This window comes from Ranitomeya variabilis, chromosome 7 (genome assembly GCF_051348905.1).
Source record: "Ranitomeya variabilis isolate aRanVar5 chromosome 7, aRanVar5.hap1, whole genome shotgun sequence".
Classification (NCBI taxonomy): domain Eukaryota; kingdom Metazoa; phylum Chordata; class Amphibia; order Anura; family Dendrobatidae; genus Ranitomeya; species Ranitomeya variabilis.
The window spans coordinates 209,509,255-209,529,839 of NC_135238.1; the positions used below are offsets into that span (position 1 = coordinate 209,509,255).

Here is a 20,585-nt window from a genome sequence, read left to right on the forward strand (position 1 = left end):
GCACCTGAACAGGACAAGGTGTGCGCACACACTTAAGGGGCTTTTAAAAGGTCATGATTGTAGAGTTTGTTGAAAAAGTTCCTGGTACATACACCAAATGTAGCCATAGGTCCCAATCATATGACATACGTCAATGAGTACCCTGTGCTTTTCTATAAAGTAAGCAAATGACCCCCCAAAATAAAGAAATATATGTATGTTATACTTTTCACCCATTTGTATTCATTTACTGATGTATACCACAGTATGGCCATCCAGTGTCATATGTCAGTTATATCAGGAAGACTCCAGCCTTCGCAATATCGGTTAAGCAATACAAGGTCTTCACATGGTTATGTATATATACATAAAGATATCAGTGATATCTTTAAGTTCAAAGGTCCCGATATGAAATCAAACATTGCTTCCACCAAAAATGTGCCCATTTTTAATACTGATCTCTTACGTGGGAGAGCGGCCCTCGTGCTCCTTTAGGAGCCAAGTCCAGAATGGAACTTCTCGCTCTGCACCCTCTTTACATGCATCCTTGGACTCAAGTTCTAGCTGTTGGAGCACTAGCAACAAAAGCTTATTTACACTTTGGTCTGGGTACTCAGAGTCCTTGCAGAGATGTAAAAATTAAATGTATGCTTTTGTTTTTCTCCCAGTCTGGTCCGTCAACCATTTTGCAAAACCAGAATTATGCACGATCCTATCAGTCAAACTTCCTAACTTCTCCAATAACGGGGGTCACCTCACAGTTTGAAAACTACTGGCATAACTTAACAACCCAAATGTTTTATCAGCATTGACCATTTGTACAGGTTTGATGGCAATGGAAGCAAGTTACAACTTCCTCCGATCATATTGACCACTATAAAAATAAAGTGCATCAGTATGTAACAGGTTAATGTGCTTTGCACCCGTAAAAATGCAACTTCCATAATATTTGTCACGTTGGCTTAATAATGTACTATGGAATCATACTAATCAGCTATGGAACACCGTTTTGTGCATTTTGCACGGTATTTCTTTTTCTAGTAGATCTTAGTCTGAAGTTTACATACATTTGTAAATTGATATTTGTTAGGACTCATCCTCTCTGACCAAATCTAGAATTAGTGGAGTTGCTACCATGTCTAGCAGTCTGTTTAGTCTGGCCTAACCTCCATAAAACCAAACTGTGGCATAATAGTAACGAAAAAAAAAAATCGATCAAAACCACCGAAACGTGCATCTGGTAAGGTACTGTGAGGCTCGCCCTTTATCAGTTTGACCATATATTCTGAGGTGTCCCGTAGAACGGTATTTGGGCTACGTAGTATCGAATGTCCGCCGCTTTAATTGCAGTTTGGCTAAAAAGACTGGAGCTGGCCCTATAATCGCAGTCTGGCATTGCTTGTTAATATCTATTGAGGAGTTTAAATTGAATGTTACTTGAGGGTATAGTGGGAAATATGCAAAGTGAAAATATTTTTGGGGGGTTAGAAGAAAAAAAAAAAAAATACACATTTTGCCTATGTAGCATAATTTGATAAATGGCAGCAGAAGACCCCAACCCTTTCCTTGTGAGGATGAATTAAAAAAATATATATAATAATAATAATAATAATAATAATAATAATAATAACAACAATAATTCGAGACTTGGAGGTTACCGGTGCATTTGCCATATTTTAAAAGGTTTTCCTGAACTTTTCTATTAATGACCGAATTGATTCAAGTGAATGGGAGAGCAGTACTTGTACAGTACTTGTTCATGGCCACAACACATCGTACAGATCTGTGCCCGCTTCAATCAGCCAATCACAGGGCTGCAGGGAGCTGGCACCCCACCAGAGTTATAACCTTTGTGTGGAAAAAGTTATCAATATTAAAAAGTCTCAGTAACCACCTTAACGTATGGCCTATGCCATCTAGGACATTGTTGTTTAAAAGTGACCCAGATACAGTAAATTTACAGCATTAAAGACAAATCATGTAAGAAAACAATATTTCCAGGATTGTCTGACAGCTATTAGTCTTGTCCATATTAACCCTGACTAGTCGTACCCTAGAATCCCAATTATTTTGAGGGTACAATATATTGCAATCTCTTAACCATCCTCTTCTTCGTTAAAACATGTCCATATAAATAACAAATGGAGTGGTCACCTATAATCATACGTAGAGATTTCATAAATAAAATCACAACTATATTTTAATCACAAAAATCACGAAGTATTTTTTTTAATGTTATATAGGCCTTGGAGTATAAATAAAATACTCATCACAGGCTTCTTGTAGCTAGACGAAATTAAAAAAAAAAAAAAACTCAAAAAAGCAATTATGGGGAGGGGAGTTAAAGTCCAACCACAGCCGCAAAAAAACCAAAGGGGCGATGTCCCCCCGGATAAGAATCAGATTAATCTTGCACTGACCCGTTAAATATACAAATATTGGATCTAGTTGGCCTTTACCATAGAAGGCCTCCTTGAAATATATAATGGTTAACATATTTAAATTAACATTTCCTAATTAACAAAGCTTTAAATACTTTTAAGCATTGGTAAACAGTGTTGTTGTGCAGTGCCATGGTCATGATGACGTAAGAAGTGAAAACATAAATTAGGACTAAGAAGAAAAAAAATAAAATAGTATGTTCATCTCTACATGGTCTGTGGTTAAAAACTGATTTTTTTCAATCAATAAATCACAATGATTGATTTGTCAGATATGCCTCATTAAACTGGTACCGTCTCCACCACCGGAGGCTTCATGCAATCCTCATGAAGTTTGCTGGTATCAGATATGGTATTTTCATTTAGAAGTTCTGGTACATGGTGGCCACCACCATTTAAGTTTGATACATATCCATCGGTCGAGGAACTCTTTAGATATGACCGAAACCCTACCGGAGGGAGACTTGACCGATGTTCTGCATACAAAGTATTGCAATGACCATTGTTGTCATTTTCTGCGGTAGCGCAGCAGACGATCACCGATGGACTTGTTACGGGGTAATTAGAATTGGTGTAGCCCTCACCAGATTGCCTTGAATAGTCCACAAACTGCTCAGGTCTCATGTTGTAAGGCACCAAATTTGCAGCCCCATTTTTCACCGTATCTGTTTCCGTATAGGCTTCGGTCATTTGACTCATGGCACAGGAATTATGGTTATCTATTTGGTAGTACATTGGTGAGGTGTTGGTGTAATATTGAGAATTTTTTATATGGTTATCATGCATTGAATTGGCATCTGAATAGCAGAGAACTGAAGGTACGGACAGATTGTCGTCATGTGATACTTCATTAAAGTCATCCGATTTGTCACCATCATCTTCTTCATCCTCTTCCTCCTCATCGTCGTCTTCACCTTCATCATCCTCGTCGTCATCTGAATCGCTCTGAGCTAAACTTTGCGTGCTAGAGTCAGTTACTCCGCTACAGTAACTACTCCCATCATCTTCCTCCTCTTCCCCACTGCAGTCCAGGTGCTCGGAATTCTGGAAGTGCATCATTGCAGATTGGGGATTTGTTTCAATTTCAAAATTCTCAGCAATAGAATATTCTACAGGATGGCCGGTCTGGACCATAGAAGTGGCAATTGCACTGACGTCACCACCGTGGCAGCCATTTGCTGCAGACACCTGCTGCTCACGGTTTTTCTCCAACTCAAGTTTCATGATTGTGTGCAAGAAATGTGTCCGTACACGGATAGGGTTAAATTCGATTCGCCCTGCTGTATTGCTGCATCCTTCTTTGGAGCATCCGCAAGGGAACGACATACGATCCACCTTAAAAAATAAATAAATTAAAAAAAAAAACTTTAATTCAAATACTATGCACAAGTCTTATCGCTTACAGCACTGTCAGGTCGATTTTGACACAGCACTAATGATTTGTTGACAGGAAATATTTTATGTAGGGTCAGAAGTGGGAAAATAGAGTGAAGCGTTACTAATGTGTTTATTACAGATGGATCATTACTTATATCAGCTAAGTGGCTCAGTAGTTAGCACTGTAATCTTGGTTTCAAAGATGACCTCAGACCCTGCGTTTGTAGGGACCATCTGTGGTCCTAAAGCATCCTGTTACAGTACCCCTGAGTGTGAGTGAGATCTGGGAGTTTGAGGTCGACACTAGTGATGAGCGAGTGTACTCGTTGCTCGGGTTTTCCCGAGCACGCTCGGGTGGTCTCCGAGTATTTGTAACTGCTCGGAGATTAAGTTTATCGCCTCAGCAGCATGATTTGCGGCTACTAGTGTTGAGCATTCCGATACCGCAAGTATCGGGTATCGGCCGATACTTGCGGTATCGGAATTCCGATACCGGGATTCCGATACTTGCCGCGTATCGGATACCGGAATCGGAAGTTCTAAGATTCAAAAAGCAGAAATTCAGCCAATGAGATTGATTCCAAGTGTGGGCACATCCTGTTTAGCATGGAGGGCATGAAACTACTGGCAAGGCTGTGATTGGCTGGTGTAATGATGTCATGATGCAGTTTAAAAGTCGCTGGCGCCATTTTGCGATCACTCTGCTGTGAATTCAGTTAGTGACAGGACGCTGTTTGCTGACTGAGGGACAGTTTAGAGATAGCGATTTGCTTCTTTGTGCTTTCCAAAGGCTAATTTAGCAACCGCTGTGTTCACCTACTATTCACCTTGCTTTTGCCTTGTAGCGCTGTTTTCACAGCGATCTGCAGGGTCTGTGTGTGTGTGTGTGTGAGTGCAGCCCAGTCTCCAGTCTGAGTGCAGCCACATAGGCCATCCATAGTTGGTTGTATTCAGTTCAGGGAGGGTGGTTCATTGCCTCATACTGTTCCTTTTTTTTTTTTTTTTCCCAAGTAGTGTAGTCTGCTGCTAATTTATTCAAAAAAATCCTATTAGTGTCTTTCCACCCGTCTCCAGCTAATTTGTGGAAAAACACTACATAGGATAAAGTAGAGGAGGGTTTTTGGGCCTTGCAGCGCCGTTTACGGCTGTCTGCACGGTCTCCGTGTGACTGCAGCTCGCCCTGTAATCTGTGAGCAGCTGTAGCCTGGTTGTCTCCAGCTCAGGGTTTTTCACTGCGTCATACCGCCAAATCAATTTTCTTTTTTTTCAAAGTAGTGTAGTCTGCTGCTAATTAATTTTAAAAAATCCTATTAGTGTCTTTCCACCCGTCTCCAGCTAATTTGTGGAAAAACACTACATAGGATAAAGTAGAGGAGGGTTTTTGGGCCTTGCAGCGCCGTTTACGGCTGTCTGCACGGTCTCCGTGTGACTGCAGCTCGCCCTGTAATCTGTGAGCAGCTGTAGCCTGGTTGTCTCCAGCTCAGGGTTTTTCACTGCGTCATACCGCCAAATCAATTTTCTTTTTTTTCAAAGTAGTGTAGTCTGCTGCTAATTAATTTAAAAAAATCCTATTAGTGTCTTTCCACCCGTCTCCAGCTAATTTGTGGAAAAACACTACATAGGATAAAGTAGAGGAGGGTTTTTGGGCCTTGCAGCGCCGTTTACGGCTGTCTGCACGGTCTCCGTGTGACTGCAGCTCGCCCTGTAATCTGTGAGCAGCTATAGCCTGGTTGTCTCCAGCTCAGGGTTTTTCACTGCGTCATACTGCCAAATCAATTTTCTTTTTTTTCAAAGTAGTGTAGTCTGCTGCTAATTAATTTAAAAAAATCCTATTAGTGTCTTTCCACCCGTCTCCAGCTAATTTGTGGAAAAACACTACATAGGATAAAGTAGAGGAGGGTTTTTGGGCCTTGCAGCGCCGTTTACGGCTGTCTGCACGGTCTCCGTGTGACTGCAGCTCGCCCTGTAATCTGTGAGCAGCTATAGCCTGGTTGTCTCCAGCTCAGGGTTTTTCACTGCGTCATACCGCCAAATCAATTTTCTTTTTTTTCCAAATAGTGTAGTCTGCTGCTAATTTATTCAAAAAAATCCTATTAGTGTCTTTCCACCCGTCTCCAGCTAATTTGTGGAAAAACACTACATAGGATAAAGTAGAGGAGGGTTTTTGGGCCTTGTAGCGCCGTTTACGTCTGTCTGCACGGTCTCCGTGTGACTGCAGCTCTATCTGTTGTCAGTTCAGCCCCCAAAAAATAAATAAATAATAAAGTTCACCAAACACACCAGTTACACCACTTTACATTTCTGTAGGCCACATTAGCTCATATTAAAGTCTAGTCCACACTTTAGATAATTAGTGCTTCTTATACCTGTTAGGAGGAGTTGCTCAGGAATAAGCACACAAATCCGTTAGTACTTTTCTGCTTATCTTTATCAGTCAACCAAGATGAAGAAGGCAGTGAGTAAGGCACGGGGGCGTGGGAGCCGTCGCGGAGCAGGGAGGGGACGTGGGGATTCTGTGCCTGCTGCGGGCACCGGTGACTCATCAGCACCCACTTTCACCAGGCAACAGTCGTTCATGCGAAGCTTTGTGTCCGAGCGCCGTACACCGCTGCTGCGTGAAGAACAAATTGAAGCTGTTGTCGGATGGATGGCAGCTAATGCATCAACTTCCATTAGTGCCACATCCTCTCAGACACAGAGCACTGGAGAGCAGCCATCTGTCTCTTCACCACCTGCCAAATTGCCCAGGCAGACAGAGAGCCCAGGACAGGAGCCGTCTCTACTTCTGTTCTCTGAATCTCTTGGCTTGGAAACAGGGGGCCAGCCAAGCAGCATTGGAGAAATGGAAGAAGAGGCAGGGTGCAGTGATGCCCAACAGCTTTTTCTGTCTTCCTCTGAAGAGGCGGGTGGGCCAGTGGCTCCGGTCACCACATCGCAGGCCGCATCAGCTGATGATGACACTCAGGTGCCACTTACTGGTGCGTGCTCTGCTGCTGAGACTACCCAGGAGGAGCAGTTGGGGGCAGAGGGTAGTGTAGATGATGAGGTCCTCGACCCATCTTGGCGTGAGGGACAGGAAGGTGGTGGGAGCAGCTCTGAGGAAGAGATTCCCCGTACGGCCCAAAGAGGGAGAGGGAGGGGGAAGACTGCGGATCCTGCAGCCTCCGCTTTGGCACCCGTTAGGAGCATGTCTCTTCCAAAAGCCAAAAAGGGCGCTCCCAAGACTTGCAGTGCCTGGTCCTTTTTTGACACAGTTGCAGATGACATTTGCTATGTCAGATGCAACGTGTGTCATCAAAAAGTCAAAAGAGGGAAAAATGTCAGCAACCTCAATACCTCCAACATGTGGAAACATGTGCGCAACAGGCACCCGGCGGAGTTAGAAAAACACACTGAAGAGGTAGGCCAACCAACAGCGGCAGCTACCACCTCTTCAGCTCGTGTTGCCTCTTCCTCTACCTCACACGCAGCTGGTTCGGCGTCCTCCCAGGATCGCCGTGGAAGAACCTCTGCCCCTGTTGTCCAGAGACCCGCTGTAATTCCACCCGCAGCGCCACTTTCCCAGTCATCCACACACTCCCAGCCCAGTCTACAGCCATCGGTAGTACAGGCATGGGAGAAAAGGCGGCCTTTCTCGTCAAACCACCCACGAGCACAGGCTCTGACTGCAGGCATTGCCAAACTTCTGTCACTGGAAATGCTGTCATTCAGGCTGGTGGAGACTGACAGCTTCCGTGACTTGATGTCATTGGCAGTCCCACAGTACAATGTGCCCAGCCGCTTTTACTTCAGCAGGCAAGCCGTCCCTGCCCTGCAGAAGCATGTGGAGGGACACATAAAACACGCGCTACTGAACGCCGTCAGTAGCAAGGTCCACCTCACCACCGATGCGTGGACCAGTCAACATGGACAGGGGCGATACCTTTCCCTCACTGCCCATTGGGTTAATGTCGTTGAGCCGGGTACAGACCGTGCGAGTGGCGCAGGACGTGTCCTGCCCACTCCAAGGATTGCAGGAATCCATTCTGTACGCATTGACTCCTCCTCTTACACCAGTTCCTCAGAATCATCGCTGCAGGAGCCGTCACAGTCCACCTCCACATGGACCCGTGATGAACGTGTACCTGTTACGACCGACATGAGCACAGCCGTGGCCAAACGTCAACAGGCCGTCTTGAAATTAATTTTCTTGGGGAATCGTAGCCACACAGCGCAGGAGCTCTGGAATGCCATCAAGCAGGAGAGCGATGTGTGGTTTGTGCCAGCGAATCTCCAGCCAGGCATGGTAGTGTGTGATAATGGCCGAAATCTGGTGGCAGCTCTGGGCCTCGGCAACCTCACTCACATCCCATGTCTGGCACATGTGCTCAATTTGGTCGTGCAGAGCTTTTTGAGGGACTATCCGGATCTTGATGCACTGCTGCACAAGGTCCGCCTAGAGTGTGCTCACTTGCGGCGTTCCAGCACGGCAAAAGCGCGCATTGCGGCTCTGCAGCGCCGACACCGCCTGCCGGAACATCGCATCATATGTGACCTACCTACCAGGTGGAATTCCACGTTACATATGTTGGAGCGGTTGTGTGAGCAGCAGCAAGCTGTAATGGAGTACCAGCTGCTTCAGGCGCAAAAAAGTCGCAGTCAGCGCCGTACAGACTTCACAACCACAGAGTGGGCCACTATGAATGACGTCTGCCAGGTTTTGCGTCCCTTTGATTATTCCACGCGGATGGCGAGTGCAGATGATGCACTAGTCAGCATGACTGTCCCCCTTATCTGCCTGCTTGAAAAATCACTGCAAGCGCTAAGGGATGATGTTGTGGAAGAGGTGGAGGATGAGGATTCACCATTTCCATCATCTTCTGGACAGTCAGCGCCACGTGGTTCCTCACAAACGCGTAGGCAGGGGACCGTTTGTGAGGAGGATGAGGAGGAGTCAATGGAGGAGGAAGACATCCGTCCAGAGGAGGGAGTTACACAATTGTCCAGTACTCAGTGTGTACAGCGAGGGTGGGGTGATGACGAGCGGGCAGAGATCACGCCTCCAGCAGGGGACAGCGTTTCTTGGGCAGTTGGCAGTCTGCAGCACATGGTGGATTACATGCTGCAGTGCCTGAGAAACGACCGCCGCATCGCCCACATTCTCAACATGTCTGATTATTGGGTGTTCACCCTCCTCGATCCTCGCTACCGGGACAACGTAGAAAGCCTCATCACACCGTTGAACCGGGAGCGAAAAATGCGGGAGTACCAAGACACACTGGTCAATTCCATCATCTTCTCCATTCCAACTGAGAGAAGTGCTGCTAGTGCATTCCAAAGCAGCTCAGTGCGTCCAGGCCGTGGTGGAGGCTCTGCACAAAGAGGGAGCAGAAGCAGTGCCTCTGCCCAAGGCAAGACCAGTATGGCCGAACTGTGGCACAGTTTTCTGTGCCCGCCACAAAAGTCTACACCATCACAGACGGCTCCAGTCAGCAGGAGGCAACGGTTCCGTCAGATGGTGACAGACTACATGTCTTGCCCTCTTGCTGTACTCCCAGACGGCTCTTCCCCTTTCAAGTTTTGGGTCTCAAAGCTGGATACATGGCCAGAGCTAAGCCAGTATGCATTGGAGGTGCTGTCTTGCCCTGCGGCCAGTGTATTATCGGAACGTGTCTTTAGTGCTGCAGGTGGTGTACTAACTGACCGTCGCATGCGACTATCCTCCGATAACGTTGACCGGCTTACTTTCCTGAAAATGAACAAGGCCTGGATCTCGCCGGAATTTGCCACTCCTCCTCCTGATTGAATAATTAGGTCACTGTATACGTTATCCAGGTCTCCTGTTGTGTTCATCTTTCTACCACCTGAACTTAAATTCCTGGGCTCCAACACCGCCAGTTGAGGCTCAGACGTGCCGTCTGCACAGTCAAAACATACGACCCAGTGTTATTGGGTTTCAGTAACGTCAGCTGATCCCCAGCTGTGTAGCCGGCAATGTGTCATGCGACCGCCACGCTGACACAACAACTGAAATGTAAGGGAATCTGTCCCCCCCCCCCCCAAGGCGTTTGTTACTGAAAGAGCCACCTTGTGCAGCAGTAATGCTGCCCAAGGAAAAGGTAGCTATTTTTGTTTAGCTCCTTGCACACGCAGAACTTAACACTTATAAAATGTGTCCACTGATACCGTAAAACCGTCCCGGAGGTGGGACTTTCCTTCGTAATGTGACGCAGCCCAGCCGTCATTCCTACCCCCCCGGCGCCGCGCACCGGCTCCTCAGCGTTGTTTTATTCCGTCCAGGAGCCTGCGCTGTTATGTTATCCCGTGGCCAGGCACACTTAGCGCTGCCCGTCTTCTGGCATCATTTGGTGTCTGGATGGCTGCGCCTGTGCGGCCGCGCTGGCAGAGAGCCCGCCTCGCAGTGTCTTCTGATTTAATCCCACTGGGGGCCTGGGATCCATGGACATGCGCAGTGCATATCTGAACCTCCACCTCTCACTCATTTCCCTATGGCTTCTTCAGACTGTTCGGTGTCAGCTGGTCCCTAACAGCATGCCACGGCCGTGACACCGCACAGTCTGAAGAAGCCATAGGGAGATGAGTGAGAGGTGGAGGTTCAGATATGCACTGCGCATGTCCATGGATCCCAGGCCCCCAGTGGGATTAAATCAGAAGACACTGCGAGGCGGGCTCTCTGCCAGCGCGGCCGCACAGGCGCAGCCATCCAGACACCAAATGATGCCAGAAGACGGGCAGCGCTAAGTGTGCCTGGCCACGGGATAACATAACAGCGCAGGCTCCTGGACGGAATAAAACAACGCTGAGGAGCCGGTGCGCGGCGCCGGGGGGGTAGGAATGACGGCTGGGCTGCGTCACATTACGAAGGAAAGTCCCACCTCCGGGACGGTTTTACGGTTGCAGGGGACACATTTTATAAGTGTTTAGTTCTGTGTTTGCAAGGAGCATGATGAAAAGAGCCACCTTTTCCTTTTGCATCTTTTGTGCTGCACAAGCTGGCTCTTTCAGCTACAAACGCCTTGGGGGGGGGTTAAAGGTTCCCTTTCGACTTTCTCAGGCTTCGGCCTACATTGTGTTCCTCTGCTTTTCCACCTGTCCCTGGGCTCCAACACCGCTAGTTGTTGCCTGGTAGTGCTGTACGCACAGTCCCAACAGTCGCTCCTCTGTTATTGGGGTTCAGTAACGTCAGCTGTTCCCCTGCTGTGTGTGTGGCAATCCCTCCTACCTCCTCCTACCTCCTCCAACCTCCTCCTCCTCCACCTGTCCCTGGGCTCCAACACCGCCAGTTGCCGTCCAGAAGTGCTGTACGCACAGTCAACAGTCCCTCCTCTGTTATTGGGGTTCAGTAACGTCAGCTGTTCCCCTGCTGTGTGTGTGGCAATCCCTCCTACCTCCTCCAACCTCCTCCTCCTCCACCTGTCCCTGGGCTCCAACACCGCCAGTTGCCGTCCAGAAGTGCTGTACGCACAGTCAACAGTCCCTCCTCTGTTATTGGGGTTCAGTAACGTCAGCTGTTCCCCTGCTGTGTGTGTGGCAATCCCTCCTACCTCCTCCAACCTCCTCCTCCTCCACCTGTCCCTGGGCTCCAACACCGCCAGTTGCCGTCCAGAAGTGCTGTACGCACAGTCAACAGTCCCTCCTCTGTTATTGGGGTTCAGTAACGTCAGCTGTTCCCCTGCTGTGTGTGTGGCAATCCCTCCTACCTCCTCCAACCTCCTCCTCCTCCACCTGTCCCTGGGCTCCAACACCGCCAGTTGCCGTCCAGAAGTGCTGTACGCACAGTCAACAGTCCCTCCTCTGTTATTGGGGTTCAGTAACGTCAGCTGTTCCCCTGCTGTGTGTGTGGCAATCCCTCCTACCTCCTCCTACCTCCTCCTCCTCCACCTGTCCCTGGGCTCCAACACCGCCAGTTGCCGTCCAGAAGTGCTGTACGCACAGTCAACAGTCCCTCCTCTGTTATTGGGGTTCAGTAACGTCAGCTGTTCCCCTGCTGTGTGTGTGGCAATCCCTCCTACCTCCTCCAACCTCCTCCTCCTCCACCTGTCCCTGGGCTCCAACACCGCCAGTTGCCGTCCAGAAGTGCTGTACGCACAGTCAACAGTCCCTCCTCTGTTATTGGGGTTCAGTAACGTCAGCTGTTCCCCTGCTGTGTGTGTGGCAATCCCTCCTACCTCCTCCAACCTCCTCCTCCTCCACCTGTCCCTGGGCTCCAACACCGCCAGTTGCCGTCCAGAAGTGCTGTACGCACAGTCAACAGTCCCTCCTCTGTTATTGGGGTTCAGTAACGTCAGCTGTTCCCCTGCTGTGTGTGTGGCAATCCCTCCTACCTCCTCCTACCTCCTCCTCCTCCACCTGTCCCTGGGCTCCAACACCGCCAGTTGCCGTCCAGAAGTGCTGTACGCACAGTCAACAGTCCCTCCTCTGTTATTGGGGTTCAGTAACGTCAGCTGTTCCCCTGCTGTGTGTGTGGCAATCCCTCCTACCTCCTCCAACCTCCTCCTCCTCCACCTGTCCCTGGGCTCCAACACCGCCAGTTGCCGTCCAGAAGTGCTGTACGCACAGTCAACAGTCCCTCCTCTGTTATTGGGGTTCAGTAACGTCAGCTGTTCCCCTGCTGTGTGTGTGGCAATCCCTCCTACCTCCTCCTACCTCCTCCTCCTCCACCTGTCCCTGGGCTCCAACACCGCCAGTTGCCGTCCAGAAGTGCTGTACGCACAGTCAACAGTCCCTCCTCTGTTATTGGGGTTCAGTAACGTCAGCTGTTCCCCTGCTGTGTGTGTGGCAATCCCTCCTACCTCCTCCTACCTCCTCCAACCTCCTCCTCCTCCACCTGTCCCTGGGCTCCAACACCGCCAGTTGCCGTCCAGAAGTGCTGTACGCACAGTCAACAGTCCCTCCTCTGTTATTGGGGTTCAGTAACGTCAGCTGTTCCCCTGCTGTGTGTGTGGCAATCCCTCCTACCTCCTCCAACCTCCTCCTCCTCCACCTGTCCCTGGGCTCCAACACCGCCAGTTGCCGTCCAGAAGTGCTGTACGCACAGTCAACAGTCCCTCCTCTGTTATTGGGGTTCAGTAACGTCAGCTGTTCCCCTGCTGTGTGTGTGGCAATCCCTCCTACCTCCTCCAACCTCCTCCTCCTCCACCTGTCCCTGGGCTCCAACACCGCCAGTTGCCGTCCAGAAGTGCTGTACGCACAGTCAACAGTCCCTCCTCTGTTATTGGGGTTCAGTAACGTCAGCTGTTCCCCTGCTGTGTGTGTGGCAATCCCTCCTACCTCCTCCTACCTCCTCCAACCTCCTCCTCCTCCACGTGTCCCTGGGCTCCAACACCGCTAGTTGCCGTCCAGAAGTGCTGTACGCACAGAGCCAAACACCTCGCCAATGTGTTAGTGGGGTTCAGCACCGCCAGCTGTTCCCCTGCTGTGTATACGGCAACGTGTACTGCGACCGCCACGCAGACACAACAAGTTAAATGTAAGGGAACCTGACCCCCCCCCCCCCCAGGCGTTTGTTACTGAAGGAGCCACCTTGTGCAGCAGTAATGATGATGCAAAGGGAAAAAGTGCCTCTTTTCGTGATGCTCCTTGCACATGCTGAACCAAACACTTATGAAATGTGTCCCCACACAGCGTTACACCGTCCGGTAGGTGGAACTTTCCTTTGTCGTGTGACGCAGCACAGCCATCATTTTTACCCCCTTGGCGCCGTGCGCCCCCTCCTCAGCGTTGTTTGAATCTGTCCCGGAGCCTGCGCTGTTAGGTTAGCCCTTGGCCATGCACACATGTTGCGCTGCCCGTCTTCTGACCTCATTTGGTGTCAGGCTGGCTGCGCCTGTGCGGGTGCGCTGGCCGAGATCCCGCCTCGCAGTGTCGTCTAATGTAATCCCACCGCGGGCCTGTGATCCGTGCCCGTGCGCAGTGCATATCCTCTCCTCTCACTCCCCTCCCTACGGCTTCTTCAGACTGTGCGATGTCAGCTGGTCCCTAATAGCATGCCACGGCCGTGACACCGCACAGTCTGAAAAAGCCGTAGGGAGGGGAGTGAGAGGAGAGGATATGCACTGCGCACGGGCACGGATCACAGGCCCGCGGTGGGATTACATGAGACGACACTGCGAGGCGGGATTTCGGCCAGCGCACCCGCACAGGCGCAGCCAGCCTGACACCAAATGAGGTCAGAAGACGGGCAGCGCAACATGTGTGCATAGCCATGGGCTAACCTAACAGCGCAGGCTCCGGGACAGATTCAAACAACGCTGAGGAGGGGGCGAACGGCGACAAGGGGGTAAAAATGATGGCTGTGCTGCGTCACACGACAAAGGAAAGTTCCACCTACCGGACGGTTTAACGCTGTGTGGGGACACATTTCATAAATGTTAGGTTCCGCATGTACAAGGACCATAATTAAAAGAGCTAAGTTTACCTTTTCCAGCATTAGTGCTGTACACAATGGCTCTTTCAGCTACAAACGCCTGGGGGGGGGGGGTTAAAGGTTTCCTTTCAACTTGCTCGAGTGCAGGCTTCGGCCTACACTCCGCTCCCCCTGCTCCTCCTGCTGACCCTGGGCTCTAACACCGCCAGTTTTTGCCCAGATGTGCTAGCTGCACAGAGAAAAACACCAGCCAATGTGTCAGTGGGGTCCAGCACCGCCAGCTGTTCCCCTGCTGTGTAGCCGGCAACGTGTCCTGCGACCGCCACGCAGACACAAGAACTGAAATTGAAGGGAACCTGTCCCCCCTCCCCCAGGTGTTTCTATGTTTTACAGCTACCTTGAACAGCAGTAATGCTGCATGTGTTCAAGGTGGCTCAGAAACTTATTCTCCTTGCCCATGTTGAAGTGAACACGTCTAAAATGTGTCCTCTGTGACCATTAAAACGTCCCTCAGGTGTGATTTGACTTTGTATTGACACACGCAACAAGCTCCTTGGTAACGCTGCCCGTCTTCTGGCATCATTGTTTGGCTGGCTGCGCTTCTGCGGCCGCCCTGACCCACACAACAGCCCTCGTTGTCTTATTTAATGGGACTGCGAGGGTGTGATTGATGGGCAGGATCAGTGCATCAGTTCGCCTGTCCCTCCTCTCCTTCCGCCTTCTTCGGACTGTGCGGCTTCATGGCCGTGGCATGCGATAAGGGATCAGATGACGCCGCACAGTCTGAAGCGGGTGTAAGGACCCGAGTGTGAGAGGCCAACATATGTGCTGCGCCAGGCCCTGAATCCCAGCCCCGCAGTGTTTTAACAATGTTAAGACACTGCGGGGCTGGGATTCATGGTCATCGCGAACCGCACCGGCCGACATTACATGATGCCAGAAGATGGGCAGCGCTAACGGCGCTAGGCCAGGGGATAACACGACAGCGCAGACTCCTGTACAGCAAATAACAACGCTCGGGAGGCTGCACCCAGCACCAAGGTGGGATTCTTGACACCTGTGCTGCATCTCATTACAAAGGGAACTCTCGCCTCCATTACACAGTTTGACTGTATAAAGGGCTAAATGTTATACGTGTTCCATTCAGCGTGTGCAAGGAGAAAAATTACAAGAGCAACCTTTGACTTGCGCAGCACTGCTGCTGCATAAGCTGTGGCTCTTCTACTTTGTAACCCCTGAGGGGGGGTTAAAGGTGACTTTTGAAATCGGTTCAATTAGGCTTCGGCCTACACTCTGCTCCACCTGCAGAGCCCGGGCTCCAACAACGCTAGTTGCTGTCCGGAAGTGCTGGCTGCACAGAGCCAAACACCTCGCCAATGTGTCAGTGGGGTCCAGCACCGCCAGCTGTTCCCCTGCTGTGTAGCCGGCAACGTGTCCTGCAAAAGCCACGCAGACACAACACACCCAAAGCTGCCGCCTGTGCAGGCTTCGGCCTACACTCCCCTCCCCCTGCTCCTCCTCCTCCTGCTCCTCCTCCTGCTGTCCCTGGGCTCTAACACACCGCCAGTTTTTGCCCAGATGTGCTAGCTGCACAGAGAAAAACACCAGCCAATGTGTCAGTGGGGTCCAGCACCGCCAGCTGTTCCCCTGCTGTGCAGCCGGCAACGTGTCCTGCAAAAGCCACGCAGACACAAGAACTGAAATTGAAGGGAACCTGTCCCCCCTCCCCCAGGCGTTTTTACGTTATCCAGCCACCTTGTACAGCGGTAATGCTGCATGTGTGCAAGGTGGCTCAGAAACGTATTCTCCTCGCACATGTGGAACTGAAAACACGTCTGCAATGTGTCCTCTGTGTGACCATTTAACCGTCCCGGTGGTGTGACTTTCCTTTGTAATGACACGCTGCAACCCCCTTGGTAGCGCTGCCCGTCTTCTGGCATCATTGTTTGGCTGCCTGCGCCTCTGCGGCCGCCCTGACCCACACAACGCCCCTCGGTGTCTTATTTATTGGGACTGCGAGGGTGTGATTGATGGGCAGGATCAGTGCATCAGTTCGCCTGTCCCTCCTCTCCTTCCGCCTTCTTCGGACTGTGCGGCTTCATGGCCGTGGCATGCGATAAGGGATCAGATGACGCCGCACAGTCTGAAGCGGGTGTAAGGACCCGAGTGTGAGAGGCCAACATATGTGCTGCGCCAGGCCCTGAATCCCAGCCCCGCAGTGTTTTAACAATGTTAAGACACTGCGGGGCTGGGATTCATGGTCATCGCGAACCGCACCGGCCGACATTACATGATGCCAGAAGATGGGCAGCGCTAACGGCGCTAGGCCAGGGGATAACACGACAGCGCAGACTCCTGTACAGCAAATAACAACGCTCGGGAGGCTGCACCCAGCACCAAGGTGGGATTCTTGACACCTGTGCTGCGTCTCATTACAAAGGGAACTCTCGCCTCCATTACACAGTTTGACTGTATAAAGGGCTAAATGTTATACGTGTTCCATTCAGCGTGTGCAAGGAGAAAAATTACAAGAGCAACCTTTGACTTGCGCAGCACTGCTGCTGCATAAGCTGTGGCTCTTCTACTTTGTAACCCCTGAGGGGGGGTTAAAGGTGACTTTTGAAATCGGTTCAATTAGGCTTCGGCCTACACTCTGCTCCACCTGCAGAGCCCGGGCTCCAACAACGCTAGTTGCTGTCCGGAAGTGCTGGCTGCACAGAGCCAAACACCTCGCCAATGTGTCAGTGGGGTCCAGCACCGCCAGCTGTTCCCCTGCTGTGTAGCCGGCAACGTGTCCTGCAAAAGCCACGCAGACACAACACACCCAAAGCTGCCGCCTGTGCAGGCTTCGGCCTACACTCCCCTCCCCCTGCTCCTCCTCCTCCTGCTCCTCCTCCTGCTGTCCCTGGGCTCTAACACACCGCCAGTTTTTGCCCAGATGTGCTAGCTGCACAGAGAAAAACACCAGCCAATGTGTCAGTGGGGTCCAGCACCGCCAGCTGTTCCCCTGCTGTGCAGCCGGCAACGTGTCCTGCAAAAGCCACGCAGACACAAGAACTGAAATTGAAGGGAACCTGTCCCCCCTCCCCCAGGCGTTTTTACGTTATCCAGCCACCTTGTACAGCGGTAATGCTGCATGTGTGCAAGGTGGCTCAGAAACGTATTCTCCTCGCACATGTGGAACTGAAAACACGTCTGCAATGTGTCCTCTGTGTGACCATTTAACCGTCCCGGTGGTGTGACTTTCCTTTGTAATGACACGCTGCAACCCCCTTGGTAGCGCTGCCCGTCTTCTGGCATCATTGTTTGGCTGCCTGCGCCTCTGCGGCCGCCCTGACCCACACAACGCCCCTCGGTGTCTTATTTATTGGGACTGCGAGGGTGTGATTGATGGGCAGGATCAGTGCATCAGTTCGCCTGTCCCTCCTCTCCTTCCGCCTTCTTCGGACTGTGCGGCTTCATGGCCGTGGCATGCGATAAGGGATCAGATGACGCCGCACAGTCTGAAGCGGGTGTAAGGACCCGAGTGTGAGAGGCCAACATATGTGCTGCGCCAGGCCCTGAATCCCAGCCCCGCAGTGTTTTAACAATGTTAAGACACTGCGGGGCTGGGATTCATGGTCATCGCGAACCGCACCGGCCGACATTACATGATGCCAGAAGATGGGCAGCGCTAACGGCGCTAGGCCAGGGGATAACACGACAGCGCAGACTCCTGTACAGCAAATAACAACGCTCGGGAGGCTGCACCCAGCACCAAGGTGGGATTCTTGACACCTGTGCTGCGTCTCATTACAAAGGGAACTCTCGCCTCCATTACACAGTTTGACTGTATAAAGGGCTAAATGTTATACGTGTTCCATTCAGCGTGTGCAAGGAGAAAAATTACAAGAGCAACCTTTGACTTGCGCAGCACTGCTGCTGCATAAGCTGTGGCTCTTCTACTTTGTAACCCCTGAGGGGGGGTTAAAGGTGACTTTTGAAATCGGTTCAATTAGGCTTCGGCCTACACTCTGCTCCACCTGCAGAGCCCGGGCTCCAACAACGCTAGTTGCTGTCCGGAAGTGCTGGCTGCACAGAGCCAAACACCTCGCCAATGTGTCAGTGGGGTCCAGCACCGCCAGCTGTTCCCCTGCTGTGTAGCCGGCAACGTGTCCTGCAAAAGCCACGCAGACACAACACACCCAAAGCTGCCGCCTGTGCAGGCTTCGGCCTACACTCCCCTCCCCCTGCTCCTCCTCCTCCTGCTCCTCCTCCTGCTGTCCCTGGGCTCTAACACACCGCCAGTTTTTGCCCAGATGTGCTAGCTGCACAGAGAAAAACACCAGCCAATGTGTCAGTGGGGTCCAGCACCGCCAGCTGTTCCCCTGCTGTGCAGCCGGCAACGTGTCCTGCAAAAGCCACGCAGACACAAGAACTGAAATTGAAGGGAACCTGTCCCCCCTCCCCCAGGCGTTTTTACGTTATCCAGCCACCTTGTACAGCGGTAATGCTGCATGTGTGCAAGGTGGCTCAGAAACGTATTCTCCTCGCACATGTGGAACTGAAAACACGTCTGCAATGTGTCCTCTGTGTGACCATTTAACCGTCCCGGTGGTGTGACTTTCCTTTGTAATGACACGCTGCAACCCCCTTGGTAGCGCTGCCCGTCTTCTGGCATCATTGTTTGGCTGCCTGCGCCTCTGCGGCCGCCCTGACCCACACAACGCCCCTCGGTGTCTTATTTATTGGGACTGCGAGGGTGTGATTGATGGGCAGGATCAGTGCATCAGTTCGCCTGTCCCTCCTCTCCTTCCGCCTTCTTCGGACTGTGCGGCTTCATGGCCGTGGCATGCGATAAGGGATCAGATGACGCCGCACAGTCTGAAGCGGGTGTAAGGACCCGAGTGTGAGAGGCCAACATATGTGCTGCGCCAGGCCCTGAATCCCAGCCCCGCAGTGTTTTAACAATGTTAAGACACTGCGGGGCTGGGATTCATGGTCATCGCGAACCGCACCGGCCGACATTACATGATGCCAGAAGATGGGCAGCGCTAACGGCGCTAGGCCAGGGGATAACACGACAGCGCAGACTCCTGTACAGCAAATAACAACGCTCGGGAGGCTGCACCCAGCACCAAGGTGGGATTCTTGACACCTGTGCTGCGTCTCATTACAAAGGGAACTCTCGCCTCCATTACACAGTTTGACTGTATAAAGGGCTAAATGTTATACGTGTTCCATTCAGCGTGTGCAAGGAGAAAAATTACAAGAGCAACCTTTGACTTGCGCAGCACTGCTGCTGCATAAGCTGTGGCTCTTCTACTTTGTAACCCCTGAGGGGGGGTTAAAGGTGACTTTTGAAATCGGTTCAATTAGGCTTCGGCCTACACTCTGCTCCACCTGCAGAGCCCGGGCTCCAACAACGCTAGTTGCTGTCCGGAAGTGCTGGCTGCACAGAGCCAAACACCTCGCCAATGTGTCAGTGGGGTCCAGCACCGCCAGCTGTTCCCCTGCTGTGTAGCCGGCAACGTGTCCTGCAAAAGCCACGCAGACACAACACACCCAAAGCTGCCGCCTGTGCAGGCTTCGGCCTACACTCCCCTCCCCCTGCTCCTCCTCCTCCTGCTCCTCCTCCTGCTGTCCCTGGGCTCTAACACACCGCCAGTTTTTGCCCAGATGTGCTAGCTGCACAGAGAAAAACACCAGCCAATGTGTCAGTGGGGTCCAGCACCGCCAGCTGTTCCCCTGCTGTGCAGCCGGCAACGTGTCCTGCAAAAGCCACGCAGACACAAGAACTGAAATTGAAGGGAACCTGTCCCCCCTCCCCCAGGCGTTTTTACGTTATCCAGCCACCTTGTACAGCGGTAATGCTGCATGTGTGCAAGGTGGCTCAGAAACGTATTCTCCTCGCACATGTGGAACTGAAAACACGTCTGCAATGTGTCCTCTGTGTGACCATTTAACCGTCCCGGTGGTGTGACTTTCCTTTGTAATGACACGCTGCAACCCCCTTGGTAGCGCTGCCCGTCTTCTGGCATCATTGTTTGGCTGCCTGCGCCTCTGCGGCCGCCCTGACCCACACAACGCCCCTCGGTGTCTTATTTATTGGGACTGCGAGGGTGTGATTGATGGGCAGGATCAGTGCATCAGTTCGCCTGTCCCTCCTCTCCTTCCGCCTTCTTCGGACTGTGCGGCTTCATGGCCGTGGCATGCGATAAGGGATCAGATGACGCCGCATAGTCTGAAGCAGGTGTAAGAACCCAAGCGAGAGGCGAACATATGTACTGCGCCAGGCCATGAATCCCAGCCCCGCAGTGTTTAAACTATGTCAATACACTGCGGGGCTGTGATTCATGGGCATCGCGAACCGCACCGGCCAACATTAAATGAGGTCAGAAGATGGGCAGCGCTAACAGCGCTAGGCCAGGGGATAACACGAC

At 51.5% G+C, this 20,585-nt stretch overlaps 1 protein-coding gene across 3 annotated transcripts in view; it reads right to left on the reverse strand.

Annotated features, from left to right (window-relative positions):
• Window positions 1-1,170: 1,170 nt before the first annotated feature.
• Window positions 1,171-20,585, reverse strand: part of CSRNP3 (cysteine and serine rich nuclear protein 3) — a 159,925-nt gene continuing 140,510 nt past the window's right edge. For 2 of the 3 annotated variants that reach the window (XM_077272793.1, XM_077272794.1), the window contains exon 5: window positions 1,877-3,755. In XM_077272793.1, coding sequence (XP_077128908.1) covers window positions 2,703-3,755 — 1,053 coding nt within the window. In that variant the 3' untranslated portion in view covers window positions 1,877-2,702. Of the gene's footprint in view, window positions 3,756-20,585 lie in introns of all 3 variants that reach the window. The other variant, XM_077272792.1, reaches the window with a different exon arrangement.